General features: G+C 58.4%; 1 protein-coding gene across 1 annotated transcript; it reads right to left on the bottom strand.

Annotated features, from left to right (window-relative positions):
• Positions 1-4,938: 4,938 nt before the first annotated feature.
• Positions 4,939-23,464, bottom strand: TGFB1 (transforming growth factor beta 1). The gene is made up of 7 exons (XM_056136778.1): positions 22,406-23,464; positions 18,810-18,970; positions 16,054-16,171; positions 14,736-14,816; positions 14,470-14,614; positions 5,998-6,151; positions 4,939-5,185 (listed from the first exon to the last, which is right to left on the bottom strand). The coding sequence occupies exons 1-7, from the start codon at positions 22,755-22,757 to the stop codon at positions 5,027-5,029; spliced, it is 1,170 nt and encodes a 389-aa protein (XP_055992753.1). The 5' UTR covers positions 22,758-23,464; the 3' UTR covers positions 4,939-5,026.
• Positions 23,465-23,834: the final 370 nt, after the last annotated feature.

Below are 23,834 nucleotides of genomic sequence, written 5' to 3'. Positions count from 1 at the left end.
CTCCTCCTTCTTCTCCTCCTCCTCCTCCTCCTCCCTCATTTTTTCCTACCCCCTCCCCGCAGCCGTCCCACCACCCCCACCTGAGTCTCTATCTCCCAGCCTCTGGGAAACCGGGCCGAGGTACCCAGGACTGGCTCGTGGTGGCCCCTGGGAAGCCAGAACAAGGGGCCCCTGCCTCGGCCCCACCCAGAAGGGGGCGCAAGAGGGGGCCCACAAGTCTGTGGCCTGATGGCCCCCACCCCCTGGACCTGCCTGGCCGCAGCCGCCCCCGGGCTGGGCCCAAGTAAACAGTCACCGGCAGCTGGGATATTTATACCCAGGCCGGGCGCAGGTCCAGTGCCCACCACAGCCCCTGCCCTGCCCTGCCCGCCACAGCCAGCCGAGCCAGCGTGGCACCAGTCGGCAAGGGGACACACCGCAGGCCCAACCTCCACTCAGCCCAGTGGCCACCGGGCGCCACACTCAGGATGCCAGTGGCCTCCGTGGGGACACAGGCCGCCCTCTGCTCCAGCCCAGCGTGAGAGCAGAGGTGCAGGGGCACCAGGGACGGCCCAGCAGCCCCTCGCAAGTGTCCCCCTGCCGGATGCACCCCACCCAGCATCACACCAGCCAAGCACAGCCACACAAGTCCCCACGCACAGGCAACACCCACACTTCAAGTCAGACCCGCCCCGAGAGGAAGCACCGAGACGAAAGACTGGGGCACGGGGCCGAAGGGATACCCCCGCCGACCACAGGAAGCCCTGGGCCCCATCCCTGGCATCAACCGCAACATAGCCAGGAAGGCAGCTGTTGAGCACTGTTGTGGAGCAGATCGGCAGGACCCCGACTCCTGAGCATCCTGAGCATACCTGGGACCCACAGGATACAAACAGTGACAGGAAATGCAGCTTGTCGTGCGCACATGCATACACGGAGCAGAGAATCTGCTGGGGGCACTAGCCCCCCTCCCCCAATATAACCAATACAGATGTACCACCCAGTCAGAGGCCCCCCTAGCCATACACACCCCCCACACACTCGGCCCCAGCATGCTCAATCCCACCTGAGAAACTCAAACAACACTGGGATCTGCCCTCCTGGGGGGGTGCCCTCAGCCCTGCTTTGAGCCCCAGCCTCTCCTACTGACCCCGGGGCCTGGCCTGTCGGGGGGAGGGGGCAGGAAGGCCTGAGCTGGCCTCCCCTGGCCCCTGCTTCCTGCCCCGTGGGGGCCGGACGGGAAGCTGGGGCTCCAGCCGGAACCCAGGCTCCCCCCACGACTTCCCTCCCCGCCCCGGCTGCCCACAGAGGCGGGGGAGGGGCGCGGGGCACCCCAAACCCCCTGGGCCGCCCCTGTGGTTGGCGGTGGGCCTGGACGGACTTGTCCCAGCAGGGCTGGGGGTGCCAGGGTAGCCTGGCAGGGGCTGCACAGGCGGCCCTGGGGAAGCTGCTGAGGCGGCACGTTCCCCCTCCCTGCCCCCCACAGTGCCAGCTGCCAGGCAGGTGGGCGGGTGTCGTGAGGGCGTGGCAAGGCCAGGCAGCCTCTCGTCTGTGCGCCGGGACTTGTCCCGGGTCTAGACCCGAGCTGGCTGGGCATGTGAGGGCCGCGACCCTGGGGCAGAGCCTGGGTGTGTGGGAGCTACTGGCTGGTGTGACCGTGTGTCTGGAGATGACTGGGTCAGCGGACGTCTGTGGGGCCCGGGGGGACTCCCCAGGCCAGGTCGGAGTGTGGGGGGCCCAGGAGCTGTCAGACTGTGAGTGGGCAGGAGCGGCTGGCGGTGTGTGTGACTGCCGTGCCAGAGCTCTGTGTGTGGTGTGTCTGGGTGCGACTGGGCCACAGCGGGCCATGTGCGTGCATTCAGGGCCTGTTTGTGACTGTGACCCCATGGAGGATGTTTGTGTCACTGTCGTGGGTCCGGGCCAGGGCCTCTGTTTCATTTCCTGACGGGGCTCTGATGCTGGGAGGTGCGTGTGTGCGTGGCACCATCTCCGAGTCGGCTGTGTGGGAGCCGTGACCCGGACCCTCCGGAATGTAATTTGTGTGGTTGTGTTTGCTGCTTCCAGTGAAAGGAAGGCTGGGCTTGGGTCATGTCCCAGTGAAGATTTTTGTTTGGCTGAGTTTGAGGGGCTGTGAGTCTGTGTGTGTGTGTGTGTGTGTGTGTGTGTGTGTGTGTGTGTGAGACTGTGAGTCTCTGTGTGTGTGTGTGTATGACTGTGAGTGTGTGTATCTCGGAGTCTGTATGTGTGTGAGGGACTGTGAGTGTGTGTGTATCTCTGAAGGTCTGCGACTCTGAGCATCTGTGACTCTCTGTGTGCCTGTAAGTGGCTGAGTCTGTGAAGGGGTGAGTCTGAGGGGTTGTATATTTTATGAGGAGCTGTGTGTGTCTTTGAGGGGTTGAGTCTGAGTGGAGGGTGTCTGTGAGAGGTTGTGAGTTGGAGGGGACATGTGTTTGAGGGGGGCTGTCTGAAGGTGTGTGAGTCTAAGGGTGTGTGTATGAGGGGTATCTGAGAGAGAGGGGTGTGTCTGAGGGGGTGAGCCAGAGGGGGTATAGGAGGTGTAAGTCTGAGGGGCTGTGTGTTGAGGGTCCGTGTCCAAGTGGGGGTATGAGTCTGTGAGGGTGTGTGTGTGAGGGGCTGTGTGAAGGGATATGTGTCTGTGAGGGTGTGTGCATGAGAGTATGTGTGGGGGGGTGCACAGAGGCTGTGAGTCTGAGGGGTGTGTGCTGGGAGGGGGGTGTGTCTATTGGGGGCATGTGAGGATGAGTGCTTGTGTGGTTTGGGTGCGTCAGAAGGTACCTATATCAGTGTTGCGAGTGAGAGGCTGAGTGTCCACGAGGGGGTGCATGAAGGGCTATGTGAATGAGGGGCGCTGAGTATATGAGGGAATGATGGGCTACCCTAGGGGTCCTGGCACCAATGTGTGTCTTGAGAGGTGACCGGATCTGAGGACACTGTCCATATTTGCTTTGTTTCAGGGGGCTCCCAAGAAGTTCTCAGGGAACCCAGGGGCCACTCCTGGTAAGGCTTGGCCAAGTGGGCTCTGTGTTGGGTGCCAGGGACCACCAGAGCCACACCAGTGGTACTTGGGGCCTTCGGGCCCACATGCAGCAAGCTCGGGAGACTGTGCAGTGGCAGCTTTGGGTAGAACCCAGGTCTGACTCTGTTCCCTGCACGCTCCGTGGCCCTATGTTTCAGCATCTATGTGCATATAAATGTGCGACGACTTAGGCCGCATTCTCATTAAACAATCTGCATCTTTCCAAGTGTCCCCACCCACAAGGCTGGTGGCAACGGTGGTGGCATGCCCTTGTCTACAAAACTCCTCCCCACCTCACCCATCCACCAGGCCTGTGTCTCCCACATGTGTGGAGAGGAACAACCCTTCATTTTTCTCCCTGGGATGTGTGTGTGGGGTGGGGGTGGGGGGCACCAGGAAGCTCAACACCTGCAGCCAGCCTCCCCAGGCTCAGCAGAGCAGGGAACTAGAAGGGGAATTGAAACCAGGGCGGAAGAGGGCGCAGGAGAGGTGAGAAAGAGGAACCAGGGGAGAATCCACCAGCAAGACGAGAGGCAAAGGGGGCCAGAGAGATAGCACGGCAGGGAGGGTGCTGGTCTTACATGTACCTGACCTGGTTCAATCTCCAGCACCACATACTGTTCCCTGAGCGATCCCAAAGCACAGTGCCAGGAGTAAGCCCTGAGCACAACCAGGTATGGCTCAAAATACAAAACAAAACAACAACAAAAAAATATGAAAGGCAGAAGGACCGCCATGGGAAACCTGTCCTAGCCCAGGCCACCCCATTCCATCTTCTAAGTCACTCTCCCCCAACTGCTCTCTCTACCATCAGGACACCCTCCAAGCACCTGGGACCTAGGTTCTGGCCAGCTTGGGTTCAAACCACAGCTCCTCCACTTCCGAACTCAGTTTGGAAAGTCACTGAACCTCTCTGGGTCTCACAAATTATATGGGTGGCACACGGCAGTAAATAAGAGCCCAAGACATTTTTTGATTGTTTTTTGTTTGGGGGCCACACCTGGTGATACTCGGGGCTTACTCCTGGCTCTGCACTTAGGAATCACCACCCCTGGCTGTGCTCAGGGGGCCCTGTGGGATGCCGGGAATCAAACCTGGATCAGCCATGTGCAAAGTAAGCGCCCTCCCCACTGTACTGTCACTCCTGTCCCAAGAAACATCTTCAACTTTGCCCTTGAAGCGTTATAGCTACCGTGAAGACGATGTACCAACAGAACCTCAAAGAAACAGGCAAACAGGCAGCAGTGGGGAGAATGCAGAGTTAGTAGCTTTGTACCTGGCATGGAGAACTGTTATTACTCCTGCGAGTGTTATGATCTGACTCAGCTCCCAGCGCCCTCCCCTTGCCAGTTGCCTCCAACCACACTGGCCTCCTTCCTCTGCTACTACAGCCGGGCAGCTGCCTGCCAGCTCATTTCCCGGGCTTCGCTTTCACACTTTGCTTCAGGGCCTCAAACTGCCACCTCCTCCGCGAAGCCCACCTTCCCCCCTCCCCCACCTTGATCCCCATCCTGCCTACGGCTTACTTCTCCAAGTCTGTCTCCTATCTAGAAAGTGGAGTTCGGGGTTGGGGCTTAGGGGAGCTTCTGAGGTTTCCTCGCCTTAAAAGCGCCCTGACCGCTCAGGGCTTGCCAGGGTGGCGATCAGAGTTAATGACCCTAAAGCCCCAACTGCTCAGAAACGAGCCCCAACTAGCATGCAATGAAGGGAGCCTGGAGCACACCGCGGGGTGGGGCAGTTCAGTGAACGGTGGCGCCAGCCGGGAGCACACGGAGAAGCAAGTGAGCCGGGGCGGGGGACTCCAGCCCATAGCCCAATGACACAGAGACCCCCGCTCCTCTCTCGTCGTCACCTTTAATGGACGCCCTGGGTGGGCTTGGGGCGCGGTGTCCTTAAATAAAAGCCCCGGCGCGGCGGGGGGCGGGGCGGGGCGGTAGGGGCGGGGCCCGGCCTGCCGGGGCGGGGCCTCGGGCGTGGTCTCCAGGGGCGGGGCCTTCCGGAGGCGGGGCCTCAGCTGCACTTGCAGGAGCGCACGATCATGTTGGACAGCTGCTCTACCTTGGCCTTGCGGCCCACGAAGTACACGATGGGCAGCGGCTCCAGAACCTGCGGCACGCAGCACGGCGCGGCCGACGCGCCAGGGTTGTGCTGGTTGTACAGGGCCAGAACCTGCGGGCGGGCGGGCGGGGGTCAGGGTTGGGGGTCGTGGCGAGGTTGCCCTAACCCGGCCGGTCTCTCCCCACATTGCTGGTCTTGTCCCTTGGTTCCCTCTGTCTCTCTTTCTCTCTCTCTCTCTGCCCCCACCCTCTCTTTGGTTTTTGGGTCACATCCAGCGGTGCTCAGGGATGACTGTTGGGGCTGTGCTGGGGCTGTGCTCAGGGATCACTCCTGATCCTTTGGGGGATCAAAGCAGATGGGTGTACTGCAAGCAAGTGCTTTAAGCCCTGTGCTCTCAGCAGGCAGTCGGTCACTGCCTCCTCGCTCTCTCCATTTTCTACTTTTTATTTGTTTTTTATTTTGGGCCACACCCGGCAATGCTCAGGTGTTACTCCTGGCTCTGCACTCGGGAATCACTCCTGGCAGGGGAGTGGGTGGGGGGACACTCTATGGGATACCGGGGACGGTCAGTCGCATACAAGGCAAATGCTCTCCCCGCTGTACTATATTGCTCTGGCCCCCTTACCTTGTATTTTAAATGTTGTCTTTCTCCTGCCATCTGTCTCTCCCTATCATCTCCTGCCTTTGTCCCTCTGTGCTCCAATTCTCCTTCCATCTCCCTGCCTCTGCCCTGCCACTACGTTTCTGTGGGTCTCCCTGATACCTCCAGCTTCTCTTCCATTTTACCCCCCCACCTCTGTCCCCCCACTCCCTGCTGCCCACTGTTCCCTCAGTCTAGTTTAGCCCCAAGCTGAGTTCTCTCCCTCCCCTCCCTCTGGTCCGGCACCCCCGCACCCCCGAGCCAGGCTGTGGGTGCAGCGCACCTTGCTGTACTGTGTGTCCAGGCTCCAGATGTAGGGACAGGGCCCCAGGCAGAAGTTGGCATGGTAGCCCTTGGGCTCATGGATCCACTTCCAGCCCAGGTCCTTTCGGAAGTCAATGTAGAGCTGCCGCACACAACAGTTCTTCTCCGTGGAGCTGGGGGCGAGGAGGAAGCAAGTCAGGAGGGGGTTGGGAGTGAGCCAGGCAGGCTTAGTCAAGTACTGTCCCCCCCCAGACTGCCCCACCTTGACCTCCCTGGCACCCCCTGTGACAATCACAACAGAGCACTGCCCATGGCAAACCCTGACGGCGCATTTCCTCAGCTCCTGTGCTAAGCGCATCATCATAAACATCTCATGCAGAGGTTCCAAACAGGCTGCAGGCAGCCAAGTGACCGACCACAGGGGACCTGGACTAAATCCTGGCGCCTTCACACACTGGATCCCCCCAAAAATAAGTGCAGCCTCGCTGGCACAGGTCCCTTCCTCTTGTGCAACAAAAGCTTTCAGAACTGCCGCTGTGTGCCAGGCAGGACCCCTGGGGCACTCGGCACAACCTCTTGGACCACAAGGCCCGCCAGAGATTGCTCTTCTCCTCCAAACGTGTTTGGGACTGAGAGCAAATGCCCAAATCTCCCTTCTGAACCACACAGCAGGGGCTGAGCCCAGCTCCTTCCTGTGTCACCCACACTAGCTCTCTGCCACCCTCCTCAGCTCCCCCCAGGCTGGAAGCCAGGCAAGCTTTTTTCCTCACTTTTTTTTTTTGGGGGGGGGCAGCTGTGCTCAGGAATCACTCCTGGTGGGGTTCAGGAGACCACATGGGGCACTGGGAACTGAACCTGGATTGGTCACATGCAAGGCAGGAGCCCTACCCACTGTATTATTTATTGCTCAGGCCCATGCCTGGTTTTTGTTTTTGTTTTGTGGCCACATCCAGTGATCCAGGGCTTATTTCTGGCGCTGCAATCAGGAATCATTGCTGACGGTGCTCGGGGACTGAACCCGGGTCAGCCACACGCAAGGCAAATGCTCTCCCCACTGTACTACTGCTCTGGCTCCTCTTCACTTCACTTAAAGGTATGATCAGAGCCAGGAGATGGCTCAAAAGGCTAAAGCACATCCCTTGCAAGTGGAACTCCCGGAGTTTGATCCCCAGCACCATATGGTTCCCCAAGGACCACTCAGAATGGCCTAAATGGGGGAAATACAATAATCAAAACAGGAAATAAGAGATTCCAATGTATTTCTCTTTTGATTTGTTCTGAGCCACACCCAGTGGTGATCAGGGCTCAACTCCTGGGGGCCTTGTGGGAGGCCAGGGATCAAACTGGGTCAGCTGGGGCCGGAGTGATAGCAAAGCGGGTAGGGCGTTTGTCTTGCACGCAGCCGACCCGGGTTCGATTCCCAGCATCCCATATGGTCCCCTGAGCACTGCCAGGAGTAATTCCCTGAGTGCAGAGCCAGGAGTAACCCCTGTGCATGGCCGGGTGTGACCCAAAAAGCAAAAAAAAAAAAAAAAAAAAAAAAACTGGGTCAGCTGTGTACAAGGTCAGTGCCTTAACTCCTGAACTATCTCTCCAGCTCCCCACATATTCCTTTTTGACAACAGGGACTTATTTTTTGGTTTCTGGACCACATGTGACAGCTCTTGGGCTACTCCTTCTCTGGTGTTCAGGGATTGTTTGGGACAGTGCTCAGGAGTCCATGCCGCACTGGGATTTGAACTGAAGTCCACAAGCTAAGTTCCAGATCTCTGACCATCTCCCAGCTCTAAAAGTCACTTTTTATGTATGGGAGCACATGGAGTGATCTCTTTCTATATTTTTAAAATTCTCAACAGTGAGGGGGGAGTGATAGTACAACAGGTAGGGCTGACCCGGGTTCAATCTCCAGCATCCCATATGATCCCCCGAGCACTGCCAGGAGTGATCCCTGAGTGAACAGCCAGGAGTAAACCCTTGGCATTGCCAGTTGTGACTCAAAAAAGACCAAAAACAAAAAAATTCTCAATAGTAAGTATGTGTTACTTTCTCAGCCAAGGGGAGGGAGGAATGAGAGGGAAAACAAGGCTCTATAATTGGGACAAATTTAAGAAATATGGGAGGTTGGGGGCTAGAGCAATAGCACAGCAGGTAGGATGTTTGCCTTGTACACAGCTGACCCAGCTTCAATTCCCAGCATCCCATAAGGTCCTCCGAGCATCACCAGGAGTAGTTCCTGAGTGCATGAGCAAGGAGTAACCCCTGTGCATCACATCACCAGGTGTGACCCAAAAAGCAAAAAAAAAAAAAAAAAAAATATATATATATATATATATATGGGAGGGACCAGAGTGGTAGTACAGGACACTTGCCTTGCACGAAGGCAACCCCTATTAAATTCTCAGTGCCACAGGGGGAGTCCTGAGTAATCCCTGAGCACTGAGCCAAGAGTCAGCCCTGAGCACTGATGGGTGTGGTCCCAAAAGGAAAAGATAAGGAAACAATCTTGTGGAATGGAAAGAGCTTAGAGGCTGAGAGCAGGCTTCACATGCAGGGATCCAGGCTCCGGCCCCGACATCATATGCTCCCGAGTGCTGCTGGGAGCACTGTCAGGACATAAGCGTGCAAGAGAAAGGAAAGAGATGCCAGAGGAGCAACAGGACAGTGGAGAGGGCGTGTGCTTTGCATGCACACAAACTGTATTCAATCTTCCCCTGAGCACTGCCAGGAGTTATCCCTAGGAGCAGTCAGGAGTCAGCCCTAAGGACCAAGTACAGGAAGAAAAAGGAAGAAAAAAGAAAACGGGAAGAAAGGAAGAAGGGATGGAGGGAGGAACTTCACACCCTGAGAAGCTTCAAAGATGCACAAATGTCGAGGTGCAAGCGCCTCCCCCTAACGTGACCACGTCCGTCCCCCGGGTGATCTTATCTCTACCCTACCCACTTCCGCTTCTGCTCCGCCAGCCAAGGGCTCTGAAGCTCACGCCATCCCCAGAGACCACTGCATCCAGAAAGGTCTCAACATGGAACTCCAAGAAAGAAAATAAAGGCAAAGCAAGCAGGAGAGAGCAGGATGGGGGGGGGGGGGGGGGGGGAGTATGGTGCCACCCGCAGGTCAGTCTGTACCTGTAAGGCGAGTGCATCAGCTGCCTGATGGCACCTTCAGACTTCCAGATACCCCCAAATTTCTGCTGTGCCTTTGGCCAGACCCCAAAAACTTGGGGCAAAGTTTACCAAGAAAGTAAACGGCCAAAAGTTAGGTAGGTATATGGGAGACACACCCACAAACCACCTCCTGCTCAGCTATATAATTGGAGGCATGACCTCTCTGGTTCCTGATCAGACTGCCTAACGGCCATGATCCCAGAGACTCAGAAACAAATCCCAAAACCCAATGGCTTTTGGCAGAAATGCGTCCAGTCCCTGAAGTAGGTAACCGGCACTGGGCCACCCCAGGTGGGAATAGGTTTCATGCCTTGGCCTGTTCCCCCTGGCAGCCCAGTGACCATCACCCTCCATAGGCTACTGGACAGTCAGATTTGGGCCCGCAATGACGAGACATGTGGGGCCTCACGGGATGGGGGTGGAGCCGGCCCTTTCCTCCCCATCCCAAGGAGACCCTGAGTCACCATCCACAAACGACCTCTCTGGCTCCTGATCAAGCCACTTAATGGCCATGATCCCAGAGACTCAGAAACAAATCTCGGAACCCAGCAGGTTCTGGCAGAAATGCGTCCGGTCCCTGCAGTAGGTTACCAGAGCTAGGCCACCCCAGGTGGGAATAGGTTTCATGCCTTGGCCCCCTAGCGGCCCAGCGGCCATCATCCTCCAGAGGCCACACTGAACAGTCAGGTTTGGGCCCGTAGTGAAGAGACACGTGCGGCCTCACGGGATGGGGGTAGAGCCGGCCCTTTCCTCCCCATCCCAACGAGACCCTGAGTCACCATCCACAAATGACCTCTCTGGCTCCTTGTCAAGCTGCTTAACGGCCATGATCCAAGAGATTCAGGAACAAATCTCAGAACCCAGCAGGTTTTGGCAGAAATCCCTCCAGATTCAATTGTTAAAATTTCGGAATTTCAAAATTGCGCAGCTACTACTGCAGCTACTACTGCAGCCTCGCGACATCATTTGCTATTCATAACCAGCAACAGGAAACAAATTGTCTACTGTTGCCTTTTTGGCAGATCTGAGAGTTGGGGTAAAATCCCAAATAATAATGGTGGGTCTGGTGTCAAAATATTGAATGTGATCAAAGTAGAGAGAGAGTAATGTGGAGGCCAACTGCCCCACAGGTCTGGGGAGGGTCTGGGATGGGAGTATACTAGGGTTTTTGGTGGTGGAGAATGGGCACTGGTGAAGGTATGGGTGATTCATTGTATGACTGAGACTTAGACACGAAAGCTTCGTAACTGCTCTCACAGTGATTCAATAAATAAAATTATAAAAAATGAAAAAAAAAAGCAAGCAGGAGGCCTGAGTTCCAGCCCCAGCCATGCTTGGTTCCTCAAGACCCACCAAAACTGACCCCTGAAGGCCAGAGAGATCCTGCAGTGGGTAGAACTTGCTTTGCACACAGTTAATCTGGATTCCTGGCATCCATATGGTCCCCCCAGCACTATCAAGAGTGATCCCTGAGGGCTGAAATGATAGTACAGTGGGTAGGGCATTTGCCTTGCATGCAGCCGACCTGGGTTTGATCTCCGGCATCCCATATGGTCCCCCGAACACCGCCAGGAGTAACTCCTGAGTGCAGCACCAGGAGTAACCCCTGAGCATTGCTGGGTATGACCCAAAAAAGAAAAAAAAAACCTCAAAAAAACCAAAAAGAGTGATCCCTGAGTGCAGAGCCAGAATCCCTAAGCATCACTGAGTTAGCAAAAACAAAACAAAAACAAAGGGGGAAATTGTATACTCTGAGGGGCCTGGAGCCAGAGTACAGTGGGCAAAATGCTTGCCTTGCACATGGCCAACCAGTTTATCCCCAACACCCCATATGGTCCCCTGAGCCTGCTAGGAATAATCCTTGAGCACAGAGCCAGGAGTAAGCCCTGAGCTTTGCCAGGTGTGACCCAGTAACAAAACAAAAAATAGTCTGCACTGGGGCCACAGAAAGATGCAGGGGTTAAGGCACTTGTCTTCATGCAGCTGATGGAGGTTCAACCCCCAGAACCACACAGGGTCCACGAGCCTCACTGAGTGACTCCTGAGCACGGAGTCAGGAGTAGCCCCTGAGCACTGCTGGGTGCAGCCACCAAACAAACAGAAGATGTTTAAGCACCAAGTCCAGGAAGTCAGCCCCTCATAAGCCCCAAAAGTGTGAGCACTCTCAAACTAAAGGACCCCCACCCCTAGGGACTGCCACAACCAAGCACACCTGAGCGTGGGCGCGACCCCCGATAATTACAGCAGCAGCGAAGGTGAGGGATGAAACAGATCGAATCAATAGACCGTCTCCTGCGCCCCTTCCAGCCTCGATCCCTCACCCCTGCCCCATCGCACAGCCGGGCTGAAGAAGCCAGCCGGGTCTCCGCAGCCTGTGGATGTGGCGGGCTGCGTGCTGGGGGACCAAGGTACCGGTTCACACGCCCTCCAAGCTGGCGCTGACGGGGAACAGGCTGCAGCCGCCTTCTCAGCACGTTAGTTTTCCGGGGTGGCCCAGATCCCGCCTCTCTGGAAGGCCAGAAGGGCTGCTGGCAATCAGCTCCCCGACCTGGGCATCACTCCCGGGCGGAGTGTAGGAGCTGGGCGTGGACGGGCCGGAGCACAGCTGCACAGCCTGCTCTCATGCCTTCCGGCTTTCTTGCTCGTTTCTTTCTCTTCGTACTTTCTTTTTCTCTTTCTTTTCCTTGTCTCTTTCCCTTTCTCTTTTCCTTCTCTCCTTTTTTCCTCTCCTTTCTTTTTCTTTCCTTCTTTCTCTTTTCACTCTTTTCTCTCTTTTCCTTCTTTCTCTTTTATTTTTCCTTCTCTTCTTTTCTTCTTCTTTTTTTTCTTTTGCTTTTGGGTCACACCAGGAGATACTCATGGCTTACTCCTGGCTCTGCACTCAGGAATTACTCCTGACAGCACTTAAGGGACCATACGGGATGCCAGGGATCAAACCGAGTCAGTCACGTGCAAGACAAACGCCTTTCCTGCTGTACTATCACTCTGGCTCTTTTTACTTTCTTTTCTTTCTCGCTTCTTTTTTTCATTTCTTTCTTTTTGTTCTTTTCCCTTTCTCTCCTTTCTCTTTTCCTTCTCTCCCCTTTCTCTTTTCTTCACTCTCTTTCTTTCTTTTATTTATTTTATTTTAGGGGCCACATCCCGTAGCTTACTGCTGATCTTTTGGTTGTTTTTTTTTCCCTTCTTGGGTCAAACCAGGCAATACACAGGGGTTACTCCTGGCTCTGCACTCAGGAATTACTCCTGGAAGCGCTTGAGGGACCATACGGGATGCCGGGGATCAACCCCCAGTCAGGTGCAAGCAAGGCAAATGCCCTCCCCGCTGTACTATTGCTCTGGCCCCTTAATCCTCATTCTGCACTCAGGGATCATTCCTGGCAGAATTCAGGGGATCCTCTATGGTACCAGGGATCAGACCAGGGTTGGCCGCATGCAGAGCAAACAACTTATCCTGTACTAGCTCTCTGGTCCCAGAGGCAACTTTATTACTTTTGTTTTGTTTTGTTTTTGTTTTTGCTTTTTGGGTCACACTTGGTGATGTACAGGGGTTACTCCTGGCTCTGCACTCAGGAATTATTCCTGGCGGTTCTCAGAGGACCATATGGGATGCTGGGAATCAAACCTGGGTTGGCCGCATGCAAGGCAAACGCCCTACCCGCTGTGCTATCTCTCCAGCCCCCCAACCCCAGAGGCAACTTTAGAATGCAGCAGAGCCCTGAAGGATTGTAGAAATATTATATAAAAAAATAGAGTGAAGAGAAGTCAGAGGCTGGTCATAATCTGGTGAGTCGATGATGCTGGGGATCCAACCCAGAGCCTCACATGCAAGGAAAGTGCTCAGCTCCTGAGCAGTGTCCCTGACCCTCACATGGATGTTTTGTTTTGGTTTTGGGTTTTCTGATTTTTTTTTTTTGGTCCACACCCAGCAGTGCTCAGGGATTGCTCCTGATTCTGCATTCAGGGGTCAATCCTGGTGGTGCTTGGGACACTCTGTGGGATGCCGGGGATCGAACCTGGGTGACTGTCTGCAAGGCAAGTGCCCGCCCTGCTGTACTATGGCTCTGGCCCGTCACACTGAAGGTCTTTAGGAATCCAGCACCTCGCTTTCTTGGAGTGCGCCCCCTCCCCAGGGCAGACACCTCCCAAGGGGCACCTGCAGCTTTCTAGCCTCCCCACATTCCCCCTGCACTATCTCTCTAGCCCCACTTTGCTTGTGCGTTTTGAGGGCCCCTCCCAGCAGTGCTCAGGGGCTACTCCCAATTGGGACCAGGCCTTGAGCACGCACAGCCCAGACTGCAACTGAGTCTCTCTCTTTACAGGGGCGCTGCACCCCACTTCATGCAGCAGTCCCCACCACCATTTGAACCCAGGACTCCAGGACCTCCTGAAAAGCCTAACAGAGCCTCCCCATCCCAAAGTTGAATTCTCGGGCTTCAACCTACTTCCTTTTGGTGGGGAGAGAGGGTTTGGCTTCAGCTGTCTGTGCTCAGGAGCGACCCCTGGCGGTGTCGGGGGAACTGCATGTGGTGCCGGGGATCGAACCTGGATCTCAGATGCCACAGCTACAATACTGGCAAGCACCTCGCCATCTGGACGACCTCTTCATCCTCTTGTTTGGCTCGTGGCTTTCGAGCCACACCCAGCAGTGCTCAGGGGTCACGCCTGGCTCTGTGCTCAGGGGACCCTACGTAGTGCTGGGGATCGAACTGAGTTTGGCCAGATGTCAGGCAAGTGCCTGGGTCCCTATACTCTCTAGTCAAGTTCAACATTCTTTTTTTGTGTGTGTGTGGCCTCGGGGGGTTGGGGTGCAGCTCACCCAGCACTGCTCAGGGATCACTCCTGGCTCTGTGCTCTGGGATCACTCCTGAAGGACTACACAGATTGACCCCGGATTGGCTTCGAGGCCCCTAACCCACTAAGCCATCACTCCAGTCCAGGTTCACACTCTCCACCTGATTCCAACACCCAACTAGAAACCAGCTGAGATCCGTCTTTTATTATTATTTTTTTTTTTGTGGGATGAGCCCCAGCGGTGCTCAGGGGTTATGCTTCTGTCTCTACAGTCAGAAACCACTCCTGGCGGTGCTCAGAAAACCATCTGGGATGCTAGAGCTCAAATCCAGGTCGTAGGCCGCATGCAAGGCAAACTGCCCTCCCTGCTGTTCTATGGCTCTAACCCCTGAGCTTCAGCTTCCGGTCTAGGAAGCTAGGTCATCTAGCTCCAGGTCATGCCCTCCCCTACACGGTAAAATCAGACTCCTCCTTGGGATCTCCAGGTGGAACAACTGCCCCAGCTGGGCCCTCCTTGGCGTGCACCTGGCTAGCCTCACCTGAAGCAGTAGCTGGTGTCCAGGGCTCGGCGGCGGCGTGATTGCATCTGCTGGGCCCGCTCCAGCGGGGTGGCCATGAGGAGAAGGAAGGGTCGATTCATGCCGTGGATGGTGGCCAGGTCTCCCCGGCGGCTGCTACTCAGGCCTGCGTGGGCAGGGAGGGGGGCAGGGAGAAAGAACGGAGATTCTCAGCTGGCGGCGCAGGGGCGCAGGACCCCATACTCACTCAGGCTCCTGGGAAGCCCCTCCCCCCCCACGGGCCTCACCGTTAATGTCCACGTGCAGCTTATTGTCCTTGTCGTCGTCACAGGAACAGTGAGCACTGAGGCGGAAGCCCTCGATTTCCCCTGCGGGGAAGTGGGGGGTTGTTCAGGAGTCGGGATGGGGGGGTGCAGGCCCCCACCTGGGGGATTCTGTCCATCACTTTCTTCCTTGAAACTTCCTTTGCCTCCACTGACACCTACTCAGGGAGGCCCTTCAGGATGCCCCACCCCAGGGAGATATCCAGTCTTTTTTTTTTTTTTTGAGGAGACTGGAGAGATAGCACAGTGGGGAGAGCACTTTCCTTGCACACGGCTCACCTGGTTCAATTCCCAGCACCCCCGAGGGTCTCCCAAGCCCACCAGGAGTGACCCCTGAGTACAGAACCAAGAATCAGCCCTGAGCATCACTGAATATGACACTTTTTTCTTCCTCTCAAGATTCTTGCACAGGGGTCACTCCTGGCACTCAGGAATTACTCTTGGCAGTGCTCAGGGGACCATATAGGATGCTGGAAATCGAACCCAGGTCGACCACGTGCAAGGCAAATGCCCTACCCATTGTGCTACCGCTCCAGCTCCTCCTCTCAAGATTCTTGGTGGGAAGTTGGATGCAAGGGGACAAGAACCCCATTCCCTGGCTCCCCTTATGCCTGGCCAACAGCTCCGGGTGCTGGGTGCTTTTGGAGGCTTGCACTCCATTTCCTCCAAACCTCCCCCAACATCCTTCTTCCCAGACAGGTAAGGGCAAGGGTGTGGATGTGGCTGCTGCAGTTTGGGCCGTCACTGACCAGACAACCCTCTTCCGGGCAAAAAGAAAGTGGCAGGCACCGGCTGGACTCAGGCCTCAGCAGTTTGCCCCTCACCTTGCCCCTCCTTTCTTAGGTGGGGGTGGGGAGGTTCAGCTCCTCTCTCACACATCAGCACCTATGTCCCTTCTTCCAGGAAGCCCTCCCTACCTGCTTCCAGGCAGGGCTCCCCAGCCCAACCCTGCCCACTGAGTCATGGCTACCTGGTTTCCAGCTGCGTTCCCCCCGCCCCGGGCACCCCCCTAGACTCCCCGCTGCCCCAGCAATGGACCACGAGTTCTGGTTGGCCCGGGTGGGGCTGTTTTGGTTTCTCCGCTGTGTCCCCAGCATGGCCTGGCTCGGGGCAGGTGCTCAGGAAGTGAATTCATCATTAATCACTCAGGTCTGCGTGTCTGGGACCAGGGCCAGGTCCTGGCAATTTGGAACCCGCGTGGGGTGCGGGAAGGGGGGCGCGAGGCGGGGCTGTGCCAGGGCAGACAGTGGAGAAGCGGGGTGCGGGAGACGAACGTCCTCACCTCCCTGGCTGAGCCAGCGGCGCACCACAGCCGTGACGTCGAAGGACAGCCACTCCTGCGCGTCGCTGGGGCCCAGCACCCGGTTACTGAGGTAGCGCCAAGAATCATTGCTGTATTTCTGGGTACGACAAGAACAGGTGGACCTTGGGGAGAAGCCGCTGCACCCCTCCCGTGCCCCCCCTTCACACACACAACCGCACCCACCCCTGCAGGAATCACCCACTGGGGTCCCCCAGGGCAGGAGGTAAAGTACCAGGGCAGGGGATCATGCACCTGGGCCACTCACCCCATCCCTGTCCCCCAACCACTGTCCCCTGTGGGGCATCAGGGAGCGTTTTCCCTTCCTCTGAGACTCAGTTTCTCCTCTGGAGCAACACCAAGCCCCTCTCAGCTTGGGTGGTTTGTGAGGCAAATGCCCACCCCGCCCCGCACTCACTGGCTCCAGAATCATAATCAGAGGCCAAGAAGTTGCAAGAGGGAGCTGGAGCAATAGCACAGCGGGTAGGGTGTTTGCCTTGCACGCAGCCGACCCGGGTTCGAGTCCCAGCATCCCATATGGTTACCTGAGCACTGCTAGGAGTAATTCCTGAGTACAGAGCCAGGAGTACTCCTGTGCATTGGCAGGTGTCACCCCCCCTCCCCCCCCCCAAAAAAGAAGTTGCAAGAGATGAAGCCAGGAGCTGACCTGGGGACACTCTGGGGCTGGACAGGGCATGAGGGTGGGGATGGCCTGCAGGCATAAAGCCAAAGGCTCTACCATGGGGTTGGGGGGGGGGAACCACAATTATTTATCCAACAGCCTCCTTTTCAAAAAAAAACCCCTCGGTGTCCCCCTCGAAATTCACCTTCTCTGAGGAAAGAAACAAAGTGCCCCGCCCCATTGCCCCCCAAGACCAATACACTCCCCTGGGCAGCTCTAGGACACATGGGGCCAGGATCCCCCACTTTGGAGAACCGTGTCTTAGTTTCCATGTAGTTAAGATAAGTCAAATTCTCTTGTTTGGGGCTGTTTTGGGTTCACACGCCCCTCGGGGGTTACTCTGAGCTCAGTGCTCCTGGGGGTGCTCTGGCAGCCATGCGGAGCCAGGGAGAGAACTCTGGCCTCCTGCAGGCAGGCACAGCAAGCACTCAGCCCGCGGGGTCCCTGCCTGGTCCCAGCCTGCTTCTCTTAGGGGTCTGTCCACACTTTCCCGGGAGTCCAGGTCATAAAACCCAGGCCCCGAGGAGGAAGCATTACCATCTGAAAGAATTTTCCCTGGTACAGGAAAAGCTGATTATCAGGTAGTCACCACAGCCCCCCATACGGGCCGCAGGGTACTGAAATGTGTCCAGGGAGCTCCTTTTTATCCTTTTTATCAACCTCAACAGTCCCCATGTGGCCTCCAGGTTGGACAGATGACTCCAGCCTTTCCAATTTCCCACTTTTTTGGGGGGTGCGGTGGGGGTTGTGTCACTCAAGACTTCACACACTCATGGCAAGAGCTCCACTTCCTGAGTCCCATCCCTGGACCCAGAGTCCAATTTAAGAGTCTGGGGGCCGGAGTGATAGGACAGCAGTAAGCCCACCCAGGTTCAATCCCCAACACCCCATAGGGCCCTGTGAACTCCCCAGGACTGAAACCAGAGCACAGAGCCAGTAGTAAGCCCTGAGCCCAGCCAGGTGCGACTCCAAAATAAAAAATAAATTAATTAATTAAAAAAAAAAAGAGGGGCTGGAGCGACAGTATATAGCAGGGAGGGCATTTATTTGCCTTGCACACGGCCAACCTGGGTTCAATCCCTGGCATCCCATAGGGTCCCTTGAGCACTACCAGGAGTGATCCCTGAGTGCAGAGCCAGGAGTAACCCCTGAGCACCGCCAGGTATGGCTCAAAAAGCAAAGAAATAAAAATAAATAAAAATGAAGAGTCCTGGGGCCAGAGAGAAATCAAAGGGTTGAACTCTGCAAGTCAAAGGTCCAAGTTTAACCTTCCACACCTCCTAGTGCCCGAGTCCTCCTGGGAGCAAGCCCTGAGCACAACCAGGTGTGACCCCAAGAACATATAAATCTAGGTTCAGAGGGATGATACAGAAATTGAGGCGCTTGCCTTGCACGTGGCAGGCCCTCGTTCACGCCCTGCACCACACACAGTCCCTCCAACTACCACCAGGGGTCACTCCTTAGCACAGAGCCAGGTTACAGTAAGCCCTAAGCACCACCTCTGGGTGACCTCAAAACAAACAGCTCTTCGTGGGAGCCCTTGCCCCAAAAAATACCAACCAAGAGTCCTGGTTTCTCCTAATCCCCATACCTTCCACGGGTGTGAGCCATGGAGGAGCCCCAAATTGGAAAGGCCAGAGCAATAGTACAGGCAGAGCAATAGTACAGCCAGGCCGGCGGGGCCTTGCATGCAGCATACCCAGGCTTGATCCCTGGCATCCCACATGGTCCCTCCCCTGTGCACCGCCAGGGGTAACTCTTGAGTGCTGAGTCAGGAAAAACCCCTGAGCAACACCAGGTGTGACTCAAAAAGACAAAACAAAATTTTAGATACAGAAACCTGGGCCGCAGTGTTAGCAGTCAGGTGTTCACCTTGCACCCGGCTAATCGGGTTCAATCCCCGGCATCCCATGCGGTCCCCCAAGCACCGCCAGGAGTGATTCCTGAGCAGGAGTAATCCCTGAGCACAGCCAGGTATGGCCCCAAAACAAACACACAAATAACCCCCCACCATCCATCCCACGGGTGCCCCCTGGGGGCGCCCAAACTGCCCCACCTCATACAGTTCCACGTGCTGCTCCACTTGCAGCTTGAGCCTCAGGAGACGCAGCTCAGCCCGGGAGAGCAGTACGGGTTCGGGCACCGCTTCCCGGAGCTCCGACGTGTTGAACAGCATGTGGATGCTGTGCAAACTGCGCTTGAACCGGTCGTAGATCTCTAGGGGGGAGGAGCCAGGATGCAGACGTCAGGCGTAACCCCAAGTTGAAGAAGGGGTTGGAGGCAGGGGAGGATACAGAGCCACCAGCCCCACGTCAGAGCCCTTAACAGTGTTGATTCCTTTGCAACCTCCCCAAAGCCTATGCAAATCATGAGCTCAACCCCGGCTACATCCCCAGTCTCTGAGTGTCTCTGAACCAGGTAAGTGTCGTGCCCTCTCTGTGTCTGTGCCCTCCTCTGGCCACCAGAGTCTCGGTCCCTTCACCTGTAAAAGATCACTCAGGGACTGGAGAGAAGGGACTTGCCTTGCATCCCACCTACAGCGGTTCGAATCCCAGGCACCACACCACTCCAGAACAAAGAGCCAAGATTAGCCCTGGAGCACAGATTAAGAGAAAGAAAGAACAATTTTGGGGGTGGGGGGACAACCCAATAGTGCTCAGGAGTACTCCTAGCTCTGCACTCAAAAATTACTCCTGGCCAGTCTCAGGGGACCCTATTGGATGCCAGAGATGGAACGCAGGTCAGCTGCATGCAAGGCAAGTACCCTCCCTGCTGTACTACTGCTCTGGCCCTAATAAATTTCTTTTCAAAATAAAGTGCCCATTAGTACAAGGCTGGCAGATGTCACCCAGCTCTCCAGGAAAACTTGCAGGGCAGGGAGTCAGGCCTCTGTACTTGCACTCCCTGGGCACTTCTCAGAGCTGGCGAACCTCAGGACACAGCAGGCATTCCGCTTGCTCCCGGCCTGGCCCCAGCACTTCCTGGATGGAGCACAGTGCCGGGCCAGGGGCCGGAAGGTTCTCACTCTGGCTAGATTCTGCTCTGTACAAGAACCATGCCGAATCAGGAGCATGCAAGGAGGGAGACACAGTTGTCAGCGGTGGGCGGAGTTCAAGAGCACTCACAGCCTGCTGGAGCCATTCAGCGCACTTTACCCAGATGGACACTTTATTCTTCATTATTCAAAAAAAAAAAAAGTATGTGTGGCCAGAGTGATAGTAGAGCAGGTAGGGCTTTTGCCTTGCATGCAGCTGACCTGGATTTGATCCTTGGCATCCCCTAGAGTCCCCCATGTACTGCCAAGAGTGATTCCTGAGCACAGAGCCAGGAGTAAGCCCTGAGCATCACCGGGTGTGGCTCAAAAACAAACAAAAATTTGTGAAACTGAAGGGCCTCAGGCAGGCAAGCTTTACTACTGCACCACATCCCTGACCTTCCAAGGTTCCAACATTTAAACGAGCACTTAATGAGGAAGAAGAAGAGGAGAAGGAAGAGGAGGAGGAGAAAAAGAAGGAAGAGGGGAGGAGGCTATCACTGTACCCATTAGGTGCTGATGGGGGATGTGGCTCTGAAATCGAGCACTTCCCTCCCATTTGTGAGACCCGGGACTGGATCCCTGACACCATAAAACAAGAAACAAAGAGGTCAGCGTTGGCCACCAGATCACATGGCTGGGAAGCAAGTGTGGGGAGTTAAGCTTGAGAACTGGGATTCCCAAAGACTGGTGTGTCTTTTTGTGGGAAATAGGAGGGGAGCATGGCACACTCTGCAGTGCTCAGAGCTTGGGAGTCTTTCTCACAGTGCTCGGGGAGCCATTCTGTGGCACAGATGGAAGTGGGAGCTTCATCCAGTTCGTTAAGCTCCAAGAGCTTAACTACAAAACTCAACTGTCTCCCAGACCAGGAGTAATAATTAGCATTATTACTACTGTCCCATCTGGAGAGGGGTCTGGCTCCTGCAGGCTCCCAGACTCTGGACCCAGTGGGGTCTTAGGACTCTTGAGTGGGGGTGCCCAAAAGGAGGAGAGGACTAGAAGTCCAGGGGCCCCTTCCCCTATTCCCCTTCACTGTAGCCAGGCTCGTGCTGGGGGGGGGGTCGGATGTGGGGGGCTAAGAAGTCCTATCTTGGCCCAGGGCAAACTGTGCAAACCCCAAAGGAAGAGAAGAAGCCTGGCTGCGGGTGAAAGATAGGAAGGACGAAAAGGAGGGGCAGGAAAGGTCACTGGGAGCGGTGGAGACCGGAGACCCAGAGAGGGGGTGTGGCGGAGAAGAGTCGAGATGGAGCAAAACGCAGGAAGCCCGGCGCTGGGTCGAGAGATTTCCTGGAGATGCAGGAGTGATGTGCGGAGGGGGGGAGGGGGGAGGTACCCCAGCAAGTGAGATTTGGGGGCTTAGGGAAGGCAGGATGCGAGTCTGGAAGAAGAGGGTGGGAGGCGTTCGCGTGCAAATGCTCTCTCAACCCAGGCGACGCCTCCGAAAAGGGTGGGGTATCACTTCCTAGCGGGTGCGGGTGGGGAGGTTCATCTCCGGGCTGCAGTCACCAACCAGTGCCTCAGAGGGCTGGGACCCGGGTGCGAGCCACCAGGGTCGTCCCCGCCCCTCCAATCACCCACCCGGAGAGGAAAATGCCCCCCGGAGCGCGCGCGCGCGCGCGGGCTCGAGGCCACGCGGGGCGCCGACGGGGCGGGTCCGGCTGCCGCCCGCCCCGCGCCCGGGTGCAGAGGGCGGCGGCGGCGGCCGCGCGGGCGGGGAGCCGACCTGCCCCGTCTCGCCCCGGGCCCGGCGCGGTCCCCGCCCCCCGGGCACGGGCAGGAAAGGGAAGGGAGGGAGGGCGCGGCGGCCGGACGCTGGGGTTTCCCCAGCCTCGGGGTGCGCAGCCTGGGCTCCAGGGTCCCGGCTCGGCCAGCGCCTCTCGCCCCGCGGGGTCCCCAAGGCCCCTCTCCCGGGAGTGCAGGCTCCACCCCCCGCGCGTGGCACCCACGTGGGCTTCTCGCCCCGCGCTCTAGCACTCGTACCCACCCACTCACCCGCTTCCTGCCCGCCGGCGGGGTACGGGGCTCCGGGGGCCCGGGGAGCCCCACCCTGTCCACCTTTCCCACCCTTCTCTCCCCTCGCCCTGAACCCCCCACTTCCCGAGAGTCACATGTGGGGTTCCTGGGAGCTCGCGCCCCCTCTCACGTGCACGGGCGACGCTCGGCCACCCCCGCCTCCCGCTCGCTCGGGCCCCGCGTGTGCGCCCCGCGCCCCTGCAAGGCGGCTGCGCTCCACTTGGCGACCACCTTGGCCTCCGGGGTTCGCTTCACTTCGTTTATCCTCTCACCCCCACCCCCGTCCTTCTGGAACCTTCCCGCCCCATGACACCCGAGTTCTGGGTCAGTTTCCCCAGGGGCCTCTGGAGTCCCAAACTCGGGGCGGCTCCCCTTCTGCTGCGCCCAGCTCCCCTGCCCCGTCCACTCGGCTCACGAACGCCTCGGCCAGACCCAGACTCCGGGGTGGGATGGGGACGGGCGGGTGGGGAGCTTGTCCCCGTCCCTTCGGGGCGTCCGCGCGACACCCGGCCGCCCCGCACTCGGGGTCCTCTTCCTCCGGGCGGTCTCCTCCCCGCCGGACCCCCCGCGCGCCGCCCTCCAGGGTCCCCCGGCGCGGCGCTCACTGTTGCTGGTCTCCACCATCAGCACGCGGGTGACCTCCTTGGCGTAGTAGTCCGCCTCGGGCTCGGGCTCCGGCTCGGCGCGCTCCCCGGCCACCCGGTCGCGGGTGCTGTTGTACAGGGCCAGCACGGCCTCGGGCAGCGGCCCCGGCGGCACCTCCCCCTGGCTCGGGGGGCTGGCGAGCCGCAGCTTCGACAGGATCTGCCCGCGGATGGCCTCGATGCGCTTCCGCTTCACCAGCTCCATGTCGATGGTCTTGCAGGTGGACAGTCCGGCGGCCGGCCGGCCAGGCGTCAGCACGAGTAGCCGCAGCAGCGGCAGCAGCGGCAGCAGCCGCAGCCAGGAGGGCGGCATGGGGGAGGCGGCGCCCCCCGGCCCCGCGGGGAGGGCGGGCTGGGGTGGGAAAGGGCGGCCCCGCCCCTGCAGGGGCTGGGGCTGGGGGTCTCCCGAGGGAAGGGAGGAGGGTCTAGGGGGGCGAGTGGAGCGGGTGGGTGTCTCGGTACCCCGAGGGGTGCGCGCGAGCTCGGGCGCCAGAGGTGGGTGGTCTTGGAGAGGGGCGCGGACGCAGGTCTGCGGGGTCCCGGCGCCCGTGCGGTGCAGCAGCAGCGGCAGCCCAGAGAGCTCCGGAGAGAGGCCGGTGGGGTGGGGGCGCGCCCGAGGGCTGGGCCGGGGGGCCGGGGGGCCGGCGGGAATCCGCGGCGCCGTGCGTGCGAGAGGGCGAGCCGGGCTCCCCGCGTCCTGCCGCCTCGCGGGGCAGCGCCGGGCCCAGCGGTCCCCGCGCCCCGGGCTCCCGGCGGCGGAAAAGTCTCCCAACTTTTCCCCTGCGCTCCCGGCGCGTCCCTCCTCCCGCTCCTCCTCCCGCGGCGGGGGCGGCCTCGGGCTGCGGCGGCGGCGCGGCGGCTCCTTCCTCCGCTGCCGGCCGAGGCTCCGAGCCGGGGGGTGCCCCGGGGGGGGGCGTCCCCCCTGCCCCCCGCTCGGGGGGGGCCGCGCTGTCCGGCGGATCCGCGGCGGGAGGGGGGCGCGCTGGGGCCGGGCCGGGCGCGCGGGGCTGCGGTGGCGGCTGCGGGGACCGGCGGGGCCGGCGCGGGGTTTTGAAGCCGCCCCGGGCCCCACCCAGGAAGCGCGCGGGGCGGGGGCGGCCCCCAGGGGGAGGGCATGTGGGGGGGCCGGGCTACCGAACGCAGCTCGCGGGGGCGGGCTCCGAGGGGGGTCCCTGAAGCCCCGGGGGGAAAGGGGCGGGCACCCCGGCTCCGCCCAGCGCACCGGGTGCTGCCTCCTGGCGGCCGCGAGCGTTACCCGAGCCGGGCCGCGATGCGCGAGGCTTTGGGGCTGGGGGCCTGGGGGCGGGGGTCCCGAGAGAAGGAAGACCCGGGGTGCGGGGGTGCTCATCAGAGGGCGGGGGCCGGACGTCTCAGGGGGTCCCAAGACGGA

Source organism: Sorex fumeus, unplaced genomic scaffold, assembly GCF_029834395.1.
Source record: "Sorex fumeus unplaced genomic scaffold, SorFum_2.1 ptg000122l, whole genome shotgun sequence".
In the NCBI taxonomy this organism is placed as follows: domain Eukaryota; kingdom Metazoa; phylum Chordata; class Mammalia; order Eulipotyphla; family Soricidae; genus Sorex; species Sorex fumeus.
The sequence above is the reverse complement of the archived record's forward strand: the minus strand, read 5'-3'. Positions and strand labels throughout refer to the sequence as shown.